Below are 12,947 nucleotides of genomic sequence, written 5' to 3'. Positions count from 1 at the left end.
CTTAGAAGTCATATCACTTACAAATTATTCACTACTACAAAAACGTATAAATTTTATTAATATCTTTTATTCTTTAATAATTAATTTTAAATTTTATAAAAATACAAATAGTTTCCGGTCGTAACTCTGTATTACATCTATAAAAAAAAACATCAAGTACTTTTTTTTTCAAACTAATCTTTACGCCTTTAATCCTGTGACGTTAGTCTGAAAATTAGTAAAATAATTATATAAATAATTTTTTTACTTTTCTTTAAGACACCGAAAAGGTTGGGGCTTCTGTGTGGCCAGAAGCTCTGGCGTTCTTATACCTGCTAACATAATCAGTCATAACTATTTTTCAGCATCATTTTAAACTATACATCGTACCTGAGACAAACGTAGATCCGAGATCCGACAACGCCGCAGTGAACTCAATGATTCATTAAATCTCTTCTTACTGACAATTAAACTCCAGCGTTGCCACTTTTTCCTTTGACAGATATACAAGTGGCAAACTGATTGTAAGCTATTTAAATTATCTACTTTTAAAAAACCTCAAGGAGATTTATCGTAATATTTATTTTATTTTAATTTTATTAATTTACTAACTTGATTTGTTTAGATTAAAAGACCCAGAGAAAATATTATTTTAAGTGGAAGTCAAATTATTTTTTTTTTTAAATTTAAAACAAATTACTTACAATTTTTTTTATTTATTATTTCGATCAAATCCCTTGAAGTTTTATTAGCACTAGTAATTATTATGTTCAATTTCATTATTGTATTAATTAATAACGCAAATTATAAAATCTAAAGACTTTCAATTATAAATAAATAATCATTAAATTATTTAAAGTAAAAGTTGTAAGTAAATTTAATAAAAAAATATTATTATGTTAATTATAAATTTATAGTTTAACTGTCGACTGACTCAGATCGATGTCAATTCGGGACTGAACTTAGTTTGTTCGATCGTGCTAGGCTTCAGTATACTGAGAATAACTTGATGCGCGCGCAAATCACAGGGGGTTTTTATTATCAGTCCCCCTTCACTAAGCTTATACTAAATTAAGATTTTTTTTTCATGTGTTAGTCTAGTTGATGTGCACAAAAAAACAAAATAGTAGTCGGCGTCGGTAAAAACCGATTGTTAAATATTTCTTTTTCAAAATGCTAGAAACAATTTAAAACAAAAAGTTGACAGAAATTCGATGTGTGGTAATTTTTCTATTAACTTTCCGCTAAGAAATTCTATGATTTTCTAAAATTTCGTGAGATCTCGACGTTTTCAAGTCCTAGGAAAATATTATGACTATTTTTAGAATGATGTCCGAATGTCTGTATGTGTGCGTTAACGTTAATGCTGCACTTTACAACGAACGCAGCGAAGAAGCCCCATAAATGTATACGGCAACCTACTTGATGTTGAATAAATTTTTCATTGAATGAATAACATTTTATTTATTAAATTTTTTTTTCTTTTAATAATTGTTTTTCATTGATTTCGGACCAATACATCATGAGAAAGTATAAATGACTAATTAATTATAAATAAATAAAAAGCTTAACAAAAACGCTCTGTAAAATATTTTTTAAACCGTTATTAAAGTAAAAATTGATGAAAACATTTTATTTTTATTTAAGAAATTAATTTTCCTTTATTTAATATTCAAATACTTTTTTCATTTTGTTCTTGACCTTCCGAATAGTCTTATCTATGTGTTACTTCATTATCGACAATCTTTCTTATTTGTGAATTATTGAGTAAAGATACAGTAGAGTTGAGTATTTGCCCGCGTCGCTGTATTCGACGTTTACCCTGATAGCCAAGTTGGCGAGAAACTGACGAGAAACTTGCAGCTGCAACTGGACACCAAGTTGACCGCCAACAGTTGGTACCTCCAATAGTTGATAGACATTTTTTGAGAAAGTTGGTGGCAAAAGTTGCTTGCAAAAGTTGGCAATCATAAGTTGACGGTAAGTTTTTTTTCAATTTCCTCAGAAAATTGCATTCCAGTTGCGGCTCCATACTGGCGCCAACTTTCTGAGAAAGTCGGCGGTAACTTGTAGCCAAAAGTTGCAAAAGTTGAAGTTGTCAATAAATTGTCGTCAAGTTGATCGGAAACTAATGAATGACCAACTTTTTCACGATCAACTCGTGTTATCAGATATATAGATGTGATGATTACAAATATATAATGAAGTACAGTTGTCATTGAATGTAGTTGTCATTGAGTATAAATGTCGTCTGTGTACTTGAGTAAAGAAATTTTTAGTAGACCCTGATAACACGAGTTGATCGAGAAAAAGTTGGTCATTCATTAGTTTCCGACCAACTTGACGACAAGTTATCGACAACTTCAGCTTTTGCAACTTTTGGCTACAAGTTACCGCCAACTTTCTCAGAAAGTTGGCGGCAGTATGGAGCCGCAACTGTAATGCAAGTTTCTGAGGAAATTGAAAGTAAACTTACCGTCAACTTATGATCACCAACTTTTGCAAGCAACTTTTGCCACCAACTTTCTCAGAAAGTGATCGTCAACTTTTTGGATTTACAACTTTTGCCACCAACTTTCTCAGAAAATGTCCATCAACTATTGGAGGTACCAACTGTTGGCGATCAACTTGGTTCCAGTTGCGGCTGCAAGTTTCTCGTCAGTTTCTCGCCAACTTGGCTATCAGGGGAGTTGAGTATTCGCCCGCGTCGCTGTATTCGACGTTTAAATTTTATAAAAGGGAGGGGTATCAACTGATGGTTCGATAGCGGCAGTCAGTATCGTCGACAACGGCAAGAGTCCAGATCCTTCTTTACGTTTAAATTGCAACACAGTATTGCAGTTAATTAAAATGTGCAGTTTGTAAAATTTTAAATGTGGTGTCGTAAAGTGTTGAGTGTACAGTGCTAGTGTAGAGTGTTGCGAATTACGATGTTGATGTCTTCCAAGTTCCTGAATAAAATCATCTGGCATCGTCTGGTGGGAAATAGCAGTTAAGTGACGTTTTTTTTAGCTGCAGCACTTGGAGCAATTTAAATTAAATCTCCACGTGTATCAGGACACCCTTCTGCGTATTATTTCCTCATCAAGGTTTGTTTAAACACTCATGTGTTTTTTTTTAATTTTTTAAATATTTTTCTATCATACTCTGCCGCCATTTTTTATTCTAACATCAGATTTTTAGTTTTTCTCTAATTTTTAATAATTTATTTTTCAAATATTTAAATTTACCGCGCAAATAATTAAAAAGTTCCGTATCTGTTACACTACAGCTGCTTGCAGCACATTTCCATGCATCCAAATTGTCATTAACTTTCTGTATAAAAGGCAACTCGTCATCAATTTATGGATGACAATTTCAATCTTTTTTTTACAAAGTTGACATCCTGTTGTTGTTAACTTAATGATGTTAATTTACTTTTAACTTAGCATCAATCAGATGTTAACAGTCAGTAAATTATTTTACTTCCACGTGTTAGTGTAGTGTATTATTTTATAAATATAAGATCAGATCAAAAACCAGTTTTTGCTCACATGGTAAATTTATATTATGATCATTTAAAAATAAATTGTAAGATATAACCTCTAATTTTATTGACCAGTTAAATGAAATATTATGGCCGGCACTTATAAAAATTTTATAAAACTACTGGAAACTTGGCCTCTAGATAAATCAAAACCTGGAAGGTAATTATTTTTTATATTAATCTAAACTTTATTTTAAAAATTTCATTTTTTTCAATCGTTTTAATATTGAAATAAAAGTTAACCCTTCAATACTCACTTGGGTACATGCATTTAAACAAATTTTCATGACTATTGAAGGGTAAAAAATAATAAGACATTATAATGAAGGTTATTTTCATCAATAGGGATTTGGGACACCATATTAGGGAACAAATAAAATTAGGATTCACTCCCGGTAAAATACAGACTAAGGCTGAAAAAGAACAGTGTGATCGTTATTACACCAGCCTCCAAAGAATATCATCAAATCATTACGCAAATTTATATCCTCGGAAGCTCAATAGTTCAGCAACTACTTTAAATTCTGACCAGTGTAATTACGTACTAAGTCCCGAATTTTTGCAGCAACTCAAGTCGCATAACCGTAACATTTTTCAAAAAGTAAAGGACGAACTGATGAAAAATGGGGATACAGATAAAAAAGTTGCTGACAAATAGATTGCACTATAGCGTAAGATGTTTTACTCTAATGGCGCCCGAGCCATCAGAAGAACCTACTCGACCTCACACACCGGTCATGGTAAACGAAGTCATCAAATATTTAAATCCTTCTGCTGGTGACACGTACGTGGATATGACATTTGGCGCTGGTGGTCATTCGACACGAATTATTGAGTCTGCACCGAACATTAAAATCTTCGCATTAGATAGAGACCCAGTTGCGCATAATTATGCCAAGGCTATGGCAGAAAAATATCCTGGACAAATCGTACCCTTACTTGGACGGTTTTCCGAGTTGCCATCATTGCTAAAACAGCACAAAGTTTTGCCAAATAGCATCGACGGTTTTTTGTTTGACTTTGGCTGTTCTTCAATGCAATTCGATGTTGCTGAGCGTGGGTTTTCTTTGTCAAAAAATGGTCCCCTTGACATGCGGATGGATGGATTCAGATGCCCGGATGAGCCGACAGCTGCTGATGTCTTAGAAAGATGTACGGAAATAGACTTATCTCGGATTATAAAATATTATGGGGAAGAAAAACAGTATAGAAAAATATCCCGTGCTATTATTGAAGCTCGATATATGTTCAAAAACTTGAAAACAACCTGGGAGCTTGCGCGTCTTGTAGAGTCGGTTCTTGACAGCGACTTTAGAACCGACAAACTTGGAAGATACGCCCATTCAGCGACAAAAGTATTTCAAGCTTTGCGGATATTCGTTAATAATGAGTTAAATGAAATAAACTATGGAATATTAGTTGCTGAGAAATATTTGAAAAATAGTGGACGTCTTATTACGATATCTTTTCATTCACTCGAAGACACTGTTGTAAAACGTCATCTTGCGGGGAACATAACTGAAAATGCTGCTAATAGTTTGCCGTTACAATTTCAAAATTATGGAAAAGTTTTCTCTCACGGTGAGGTCATTTCGATGACTGAATCCCCCTGGCGAATGCTTCATAAACATATTTTGATTCCTACTGAAGAAGAGATTTATGAAAATCCTCGATCAAGATCCGCCAAGTTCCGGGCCATAGCGAAGATTAAATAACTTTTCTATAAACCGGCATCGAAACTTTAAGTTTGAGTCTACATTCAGTCAAAATCAAATTTGAGTTCAATTTCAAAATGCGAAAAACTTTCTGATCTTCGGGGAGATTGCTGACAATGAAGCTTTAAGTTCCGATTCAGGTATTAATGAAAAATAGTGTGAAACTCAGAAAAAAATACGATTTCAGACTGTGGGTGATGTCAATCTAACTCTGGTCTGAAATCGTTTTATTTCACTCGTTACACAATATACTATTTATTTATGTTAATAATTCATTGTAGATATTGTAATAAACAAAACTATTTGATATTTCAAAATATTCATTTTTTATTAGTATATTTTTATTATAAACTGTTTTATATAACATTGAGAATTGTGAAAAAATATAAACTTTAACAATAATTAGGCAGTAGAATCATAACAAGTTAATTTTCAGAATAGACCTTCGATTTCATCTGTCTCACTGTTCCAATCCATATCATAAATTGCTGGTCTTGTTGATAAACCAGGCATCATCATAATCTAGAAAAAAAAAAATTTTTTTTAAGGTAGTCTAGTAACTCGCACTTTTTCATGCTTTTTTAGGACCTTATTATTAGAAGGAACAAATGAAAATTTTTGCATTTTTAGTATGTTTTTGTTTACAAGGTAACAGAAAAAATTTTTTAAGGATATCTGAAATTAAAAATTCTTAATTAGTCTTAATGGTGGACTTTGAAAAAAAGATCTTTTTTTTTTTGCATAAAAAGGTTGTAAAATGAAAAGTTAGGGGTGAAAAAAATAAATTCTAGTACTGACGAGAACTACAAGTGTGTAGAATAATCAATTTAAGTTTCAGACCAATAGGTTGAATAAAAAAAAAGGTTAGGACCCGGGCTGACCATAAAAACGTTCTGAGATGCGTTTAAAGTTTCAGTATTTTCGGCGCGCAACTATAAGACGCTCTTGAAAACGCGTTCCTATTTCGAATTTTAGTTTGAAATTTTCACAGTATATTCTCAATATATTAAACTTTCGAATTAAGCAAAAAAATTTCTCGAGTTACCAGACCTCAAATAGAATTTCGCTTATGGATGAGGACTTTAAAATTTCCGATTGGATCCGATTAGGATTTTCCAATTGGATTCAATCGTAGTTTTCAATCAGAAATTCGCATACTTCTACTTTCAATAAAAAACAATAGAGTAAATAATAATATACCTCTCCAACCATAGGTACAATAAAACCTGCACCAGTGGATACAAAAATATCAGTAATTTCCAACGGGAATCCTCTAGGCGCATTTTTAATTGTCGGATCACCAGTCAGTGAATTAGAAGTTTTTGCCATACACAGTGGGAATTTACTATACCCTAATTCATTGTATTTTGATATTTTTTCTTTGACTTTATCAGCTAAAATTACATCACCAGCGCCATACATCTTGCTGGCGATTGTTTTTATTTTTTCTTCAATGCTCATGTCCAAGTCGTAAAGGAATTTGAATTTACTGGGTTGTTCAACTGCCTGAATGACAGCATCTGCTAGATCCAGTGCGCCTTCACCGCCTTTAGACCAATGGGTACAAATGACAGCTTGCCAGACACCGTATTTAAGAGCTGCATCTTTGACGAGCTGTAATTCAGCTTGAGTGTCTGTAGAATGAACGTTTATTGCAACGATAACCGGGACACCGAATTGGTTTCCATTTTCTATGTGTTTGAACAAATTCGACAGGCCCTTTTCTACTAGATCAAGATGTTCTTCTACGTATTCTTTTTGCAGAGGCGCTCCAGGAGTGACAGTCGGACCACCGCCATGCATTTTTAGAGCTCTGACCGTTGTCACCAAGACAACAGCACTGGGAATGTGCTTTGAAGTACGACATTTGATGTCGAAGAATTTTTCCATGCCGATGTCTGAACCAAAGCCAGCTTCAGTTACGACGATACCATCAGGTCCAACGAGTTTCAATGCTATTTTATCAGCAATAATAGAAGAACACCCGTGTGCGATGTTAGCAAATGGTCCTGTGTGTACTAAAATCGGAGATCCTTCCAAACTCTGCATCAAATTCGGTTCTATCGCATCTTTCAAAAGAATGGCCATTGCTCCAGTCATACCCTATTACATGAATTTGTTTTAATTATTAATTTATTGATAAATTACAGAATACCCGTCATAAGCCTGCCCTGTTTTTCGTTCATTAATTACCAAATTAATGAAAATTTGTCAAGAGCACATCTTTATGCCTCCTAGATCAGACTTATGATGGGTAGTCGACTGTGATACAGTTCAAGTTGACTTACAAAATCTTCAGCAGTTAATGGCTCTCCAGTTTTTGAAAATGCTACAACAATATTACCTAGTCTTTTTTTCATATCCTCAACATCAGTCGCTAATGCAAGAATCGCCATGATTTCTGACCCAACAGATATTCGGAATGATGTGTCTCTAGTTATACCTTTTTCTGTTGGACTTTTACCAATAGTGATTTGACGTAAAAATCTGTCATTTAAATCCACAACTAAAACAAAATATTTTTTGAAATATTACTATTAATTTAAAATTTACTACATAGAAAAAAATAATTTCTTGACGAATGATACCTCTAGGCCAAATAATTCTTTCTGGATCAATATTCAGTCTAGAAAATTTCGATATTTCTTCATCAGTTAATGAATTAGGATCTGTCTTATTGATTCCGAGTTTTTCAAGTCTTCTTAATTGAATTTTCGAAAATGTTCTGACTCCTTTGACAGCCGGTACAAGTCTATTATAAAGAGCTTTGTCCGTCTGTGTAGATTCATGGAAATATCGAGCATCAATTTGTGCAGCAAGAAGATTATGAGCAGTCGATACCGCATGAATGTCTCCAGTCAAATGTAAATTAAATTCCTCCATAGGAATAACTTGAGCGTAGCCTCCACCAGCAGCTCCACCCTTGACACCAAACGTTGGACCCATGCTGGGTTGTCTGAGAGTTGCAATCGAGTTTTTGTTGCGATGAGCTGTCAGTGCTTGGACCAGTCCAAGTGTTGTCGTACTTTTGCCTTCACCAAATGGCGTAGGAGTGATACCAGCAACGACAATTAACTTTCCATCTTTCTGGTTTTTCAGACGATTCAAAACATTGAGACTTATTTTGGCTTTTTTGGAACCATATGGACTTATTTCATCAGGAGTAATGCCTATTTCATCAGCTAAGAAGGTGATTGGTTTGGGTTCTTGGCTTCTAGAAATTACAATATCACTTGGCACTGGATTTTGGATCTTCAATGGCAATGGACAAATGTTCCACTTAATACTGACAAGTTTTTCTGCTGATCGTTTTGCCGAAATTACCGTATTCTTCATCAACATTGCAACGGTCATTGGACCAACACCACCTGGAACTGGAGTAATGTACGAGGCAACTTTTGCTGCTGATTCGTACTCGACATCTCCGACAAGTCGTTGGCCAGATTTTTTAGTCGCATCTAAAAATAAATTTTCTGATCATTTCAAAGATTACACAATTACGTAATTTGGTAAAGTAGTAAATTTACCTGGAATTGAATTGATTCCACAATCGATCACAACCGCTCCGGGTTTTATCCAAGAACCTTTTACCATTTCCGGTTGACCTATACCCACAACAAGAATATCAGCCTGCGATACCTAAATACCGAAAAGTTATAATTATTATTTGAATTAAAATTTATTTTGTAGCAATATCGAGTCGTTTTGAATGATACTCACAACTTGGGGTAAATTTTTAGTTTTAGAGTGACAAACAGTCACGGTGGCATTATTCCATTTTAATAATTCTGCTACTGGTGTGCCGACAATTTTACTTCTGCCAAGAACAACAGCATTTGCTCCAGCAATGGGAACTCCGCTCCTTAATACAAAACACAATTTATTATTTTAAATATCCCTAGTAATATCCCTAGCATTCATAAGGAAGCCTTAAGTAAATCTGTATCTTGTCTTGGACAAGTCTGAGGCAAGATACTTCCGTATGACAGCTTAAATAAGTCAGTAGGCATGCTGCAGAATTGCTTAAGATACTAGGACATGGCTGCTCTCTTTGTTATTTCGTAAGTTGTCTATTCAGCATTAGTCAATTCAGTGGCGCCCACTTAATGTTTGATATAATTTTATCAAGTGATAATACTATTTGTAGCACGTTAAATTTAAATGAAGATCACTGGGTTTGCTTAAGAAACTGCGCTTGGGCTCGGAGATGAAGAAACCTGATATCTTAAGAAATTTTGCAGCAGCTCTGACAGAACATTACTATACAGTGCGTATATTGGTTACGAATTGCTGTAGACTGATCCCGTATGAAAAAACAATATATGGTTAAAATATATAAAATCATATATGTTTGCAACAAAAAGACATATGATATATTATATTGTATATTATAAAAAATCATATAGAGATTTTCGCTGATTTAATATAAATCTATATACAGTAGTAAATATATATATTCCATATATGTAACTTATATGTTTTTTATATTGAGCCATATATACATTTACATATACCTTATAATATATTGTATTGATATATTTCCTTTTATATTCAAAAAATATAAAATTTTTATATGAAATAAAATATATAGTAGCATATAATTTATATTATATATGGCACCATATATTTTCTTTGTTATATTTAAGCATATATTTTATTCGGTGTATACATATGTATATGGGTATATTATATATTCGCTTCAAATTAACTAATTTCGAGAATTTTATCTGCATTTTAAAAAGTATATTAAAATTTAGATCTAATTTAATTGGAGTTGGTCATACGAATAAGAAACTTTTTTTTTCCATGCACAATATAAATATATGTTTTTATATATGATCAGAATATATTTTTCGTATATGATAGAAATATATATTTTTATGTATGACAAAAATATAGTTTTTGTATATGACAAGAATATATATTTTCATATATGATAAAAATATATTTTTTGTATATGATTGACATATATATTTTATATATGCTAAACATATACGGACTCGTATATGATGAATATTATATTTTTAAATGTAAAAAAAATATATCAGAAAATATAGTTAAATTGGCCACATATATTTTCTGATATTTATCATATATTTTTACATATATTGCGACGATATGTTATTTTCATACGGGAATTTCTACAAATTTCCGTAAGTCTTTAAGAAAAATCTTAAGCAAGATTTGATGAAATCTTTGGTAAGTATACTTATGAAATCTATCTTCTTCAAATCTTCCATAAGAAACTTTCTAAAGGACATTCGTCCAGTAACTTCTTTAAAACAATGCTACTAGAGAATGTTACTGAAATAGTGCACTTACTTCTTTATAAGCTCGATGCAACCATTTGGAGTACATGGCAAAAATCCAGACATGTTTCCAATAGCTACTCTGCCTTCATTTATGGTATTAAGTCTACAATCGTTTAAATCATAATTAATGGTTTGAAATTAATTTACCAATTATAATACACAGTAAAAAAAATGCATATATGAGTTAAAAACAGACAGTAGAGTGTTGTCTACTATAAAAATTGAAGCTAAAAACATTTACTAAGTGTTACTTTAAAATTAACACAAAATTTATGTAGAAAACTCAAGCGAGGGTCGCGAATACAATATTTTTTACTGCACAATATAAAATTTAAATATTGATAATCATTTATTACCCATCGACATCTTTTTCCGGTATAACAGCATCAGTGATCAAGTCTGAATTTATTTTATTTATACTGTCAAGCGGCATTTGCACAATAATACCATGAGTCTGTGGATCATTATTTAATTTACGAAGTTTGTTCAGCAGTTCCATTTCGGTCGTAGTGTCAGGAAGCTTAACATGAGTAGCATTTATTCCTATTTCCGAAGCGGCTTTTATTTTCATCCGAATGTAGACATTTGAATCTTCCCGCCCTCCGACTTGAACAATCGCCAGTCCTGGTGAAAAGTCGGGTAGTTTTGACTTAATTTTCTCTACATCTTTTGCTAATGAATCCCGAATTTCTCTGAAAAATATATGAAATTTATATATATCTCTTATATTTAATTACTCATTAAAGTTCAAGGTCACACATATTTTTTATTAATATAATTTATGAAATAATAATTATTTTTTATAAAAATAAGTAACTAAATGTATACTATGTCATAAATATTGTCAATTATAAAAAGTTAATTGATATTTTTACTCACTTTGCTAAATTTGTGCCAGAGAGTACAATACCACGTGCGTCCATTGTTATTCCTCTGTTGAAAAATCTAAAAATTAATATGTTGTTACTTTATTTATTGGCGCAAGATTTAAAAATTAAAAAATATAAAAAAGTTGCAACTAAGAGTATAAATTTATTATATTTTAAATTGTATATATACTTTTCACGTGAGTTAGGCGTTGAATAAAGAAATCAAGTTGGTGAAGACCGGTTTACTTGACGACGCATACCCACATGTTTAATCTCCGCAGAGGTTATATTTATATAGATATATAGAATATCTCCACGCATGGAATTTATCCATGCGCGCACATATATATAATATATGAGGGTATGAGTGTGCGTGTCTGGAGAGGGTCATATTAAATCTATGACGTAGTATAATATAATATGATAAATATATCAGTATTGAATTTGCGTAATTCTAATTTTTTTTATTAATATAGATAAAATTCGATTGATATTGAGATAGTAATTATACTGATTAATTATAATTTATATAGGGGGGGGGGTAACTGAAAATAGTACATTTTCGGGACTTATTAGTAAAAGTTAATTAATTTATGGCATAATCTATTAAAAAGTAATGATTCAAATTAAGAATTGCTATCTTAGATACTGATTTTTCCAGCCGGAAATTGAAAAAGTAACAAACTTTTATTTTATAAATTCGATATCATTGATCAATTTTTAGCTTAAAATATCATTTATTCATCATTATAAATTAATTTACAGTATACATAAATCGAATAAGTCGTAAATAATAAAATGAAAAATTAGTATACTAGATACTGATTTTGTTGCTCATAAAAATACAGAAAATTTTTAACTCTTATTTTATAAATTCTATTCCATTGACTAATAATTAATATAAAATGTTATTTATTCGTTATTATAAATTAATTTATTATATACATATATCGAATAAGTGGTAAATAATAAAATGAAAAATTCGTATACTAGATCTTTATATATTAATATGTACGTTTACTAATTTTTCGGTTCCTCATTTTTAAAATTTTTCTGTTTATTTGAATAGTAATAACTAGATACCAATTTATCAATTCTTTTTCATATTAATTTTAATATATGAAATTACAAATTTCGCTCTTCTGTGTATCAAATTTTAATATGAATAATAGCGATTTTGTAATATATATAATGATCCTACTTTGATATTAGTATCGAATATACTAATTTTAAGTCGAAAATAAACTACAAATTATTAAAATTTTGAACATCATTTTTTTCCGTGGATAAGAAAAAAAATAAAATTGATTTCATACTATTTTTTTACAAAAACAAAAGTTTTCGAAAACAGTAAAAAAAAAAATAGTTATGCACTGAAATTATATAAAAATATCATTTTTTATATTTCGAAAAAAAAAAAAAATTTCGTGGTGTAGAAATATTTTACATTATGATATGCAGACAAAAATTTTCATAAGATTAAGAAAATCTTGTAGGAAAAAAAATTTTGACAAGAAATTTTTTCCAGTCTTAAGAAAATTTTTAT

General features: G+C 31.3%; 3 protein-coding genes and 1 long non-coding RNA gene across 8 annotated transcripts; 2 read left to right on the top strand and 2 right to left on the bottom strand.

Annotated features, from left to right (window-relative positions):
- Window positions 1-47: 47 nt before the first annotated feature.
- Window positions 48-1,029, bottom strand: LOC103575927 (uncharacterized). 4 transcript variants are annotated; one of them, XR_549333.2, is made up of 3 exons: window positions 684-960; window positions 370-508; window positions 48-314 (listed from the first exon to the last, which is right to left on the bottom strand). It is a non-coding gene; the product is annotated as an uncharacterized LOC103575927 (long non-coding RNA). The 4 variants fall into 4 exon arrangements; XR_008404166.1 differs by having other exon boundaries at window positions 48-311; XR_549331.2 differs by having other exon boundaries at window positions 48-508; window positions 684-1,029.
- A 2,498-nt stretch (window positions 1,030-3,527) lies between these two features.
- On the top strand, window positions 3,528-4,163 carry LOC103575929 (ubiquinol-cytochrome-c reductase complex assembly factor 2). The gene is made up of 2 exons (XM_008555932.3): window positions 3,528-3,665; window positions 3,851-4,163. Exons 1-2 carry the CDS (start codon window positions 3,595-3,597, stop codon window positions 4,161-4,163), a joined length of 384 nt encoding a protein of 127 aa, XP_008554154.2. The 5' UTR covers window positions 3,528-3,594.
- LOC128668489 (probable methyltransferase-like protein 15 homolog) lies at window positions 4,129-5,434 on the top strand. Its single transcript, XM_053741630.1, has one exon. The coding sequence runs from the start codon at window positions 4,129-4,131 to the stop codon at window positions 5,218-5,220; it is 1,092 nt and encodes a 363-aa protein (XP_053597605.1). The 3' UTR covers window positions 5,221-5,434.
- An 88-nt stretch (window positions 5,435-5,522) lies between these two features.
- On the bottom strand, window positions 5,523-11,704 carry LOC103575930 (C-1-tetrahydrofolate synthase, cytoplasmic). Of its 2 annotated transcripts, none has more exons than XM_053741629.1 (10): window positions 11,592-11,704; window positions 11,412-11,465; window positions 10,889-11,224; window positions 10,543-10,635; window positions 8,941-9,082; window positions 8,748-8,859; window positions 7,809-8,678; window positions 7,509-7,726; window positions 6,421-7,323; window positions 5,523-5,742 (listed from the first exon to the last, which is right to left on the bottom strand). In XM_053741629.1, exons 2-10 carry the CDS (start codon window positions 11,453-11,455, stop codon window positions 5,653-5,655), a joined length of 2,808 nt encoding a protein of 935 aa, XP_053597604.1. In that variant the 5' UTR covers window positions 11,456-11,465; window positions 11,592-11,704; the 3' UTR covers window positions 5,523-5,652. The 2 variants fall into 2 exon arrangements, with proteins under 2 accessions (XP_053597604.1, XP_008554155.1); XM_008555933.3 differs by having other exon boundaries at window positions 11,412-11,477; window positions 11,592-11,703.
- Between the last annotated feature and the right edge of the window lie 1,243 nt (window positions 11,705-12,947).

This window comes from Microplitis demolitor, chromosome 8 (genome assembly GCF_026212275.2).
Source record: "Microplitis demolitor isolate Queensland-Clemson2020A chromosome 8, iyMicDemo2.1a, whole genome shotgun sequence".
NCBI classification, from domain to species: domain Eukaryota; kingdom Metazoa; phylum Arthropoda; class Insecta; order Hymenoptera; family Braconidae; genus Microplitis; species Microplitis demolitor.
This window is presented reverse-complemented; position numbering and strand designations above follow the sequence as displayed.

Coding starts and splice junctions, on each gene's coding strand:
- LOC103575929 (XM_008555932.3), top strand. CDS start 3,595: ATGGCCGGCACTTATAAAAATTTTATAAAACTACTGGAAACTTGGCCT. Junction 3,666..3,850: donor GATAAATCAAAACCTGGAAG/GTAATTATTTTT, acceptor TTTCATCAATAG/GGATTTGGGACACCATATTA.
- LOC128668489 (XM_053741630.1), top strand. CDS start 4,129: ATGGGGATACAGATAAAAAAGTTGCTGACAAATAGATTGCACTATAGC.
- LOC103575930 (XM_053741629.1), bottom strand. CDS start 11,455: ATGGACGCACGTGGTATTGTACTCTCTGGCACAAATTTAGCAAA. Junction 8,679..8,747: donor TGGAATCAATTCAATTCCAG/GTAAATTTACTA, acceptor ATTTATTTTTAG/ATGCGACTAAAAAATCTGGC. Junction 7,727..7,808: donor AAGAATTATTTGGCCTAGAG/GTATCATTCGTC, acceptor ATTTTGTTTTAG/TTGTGGATTTAAATGACAGA.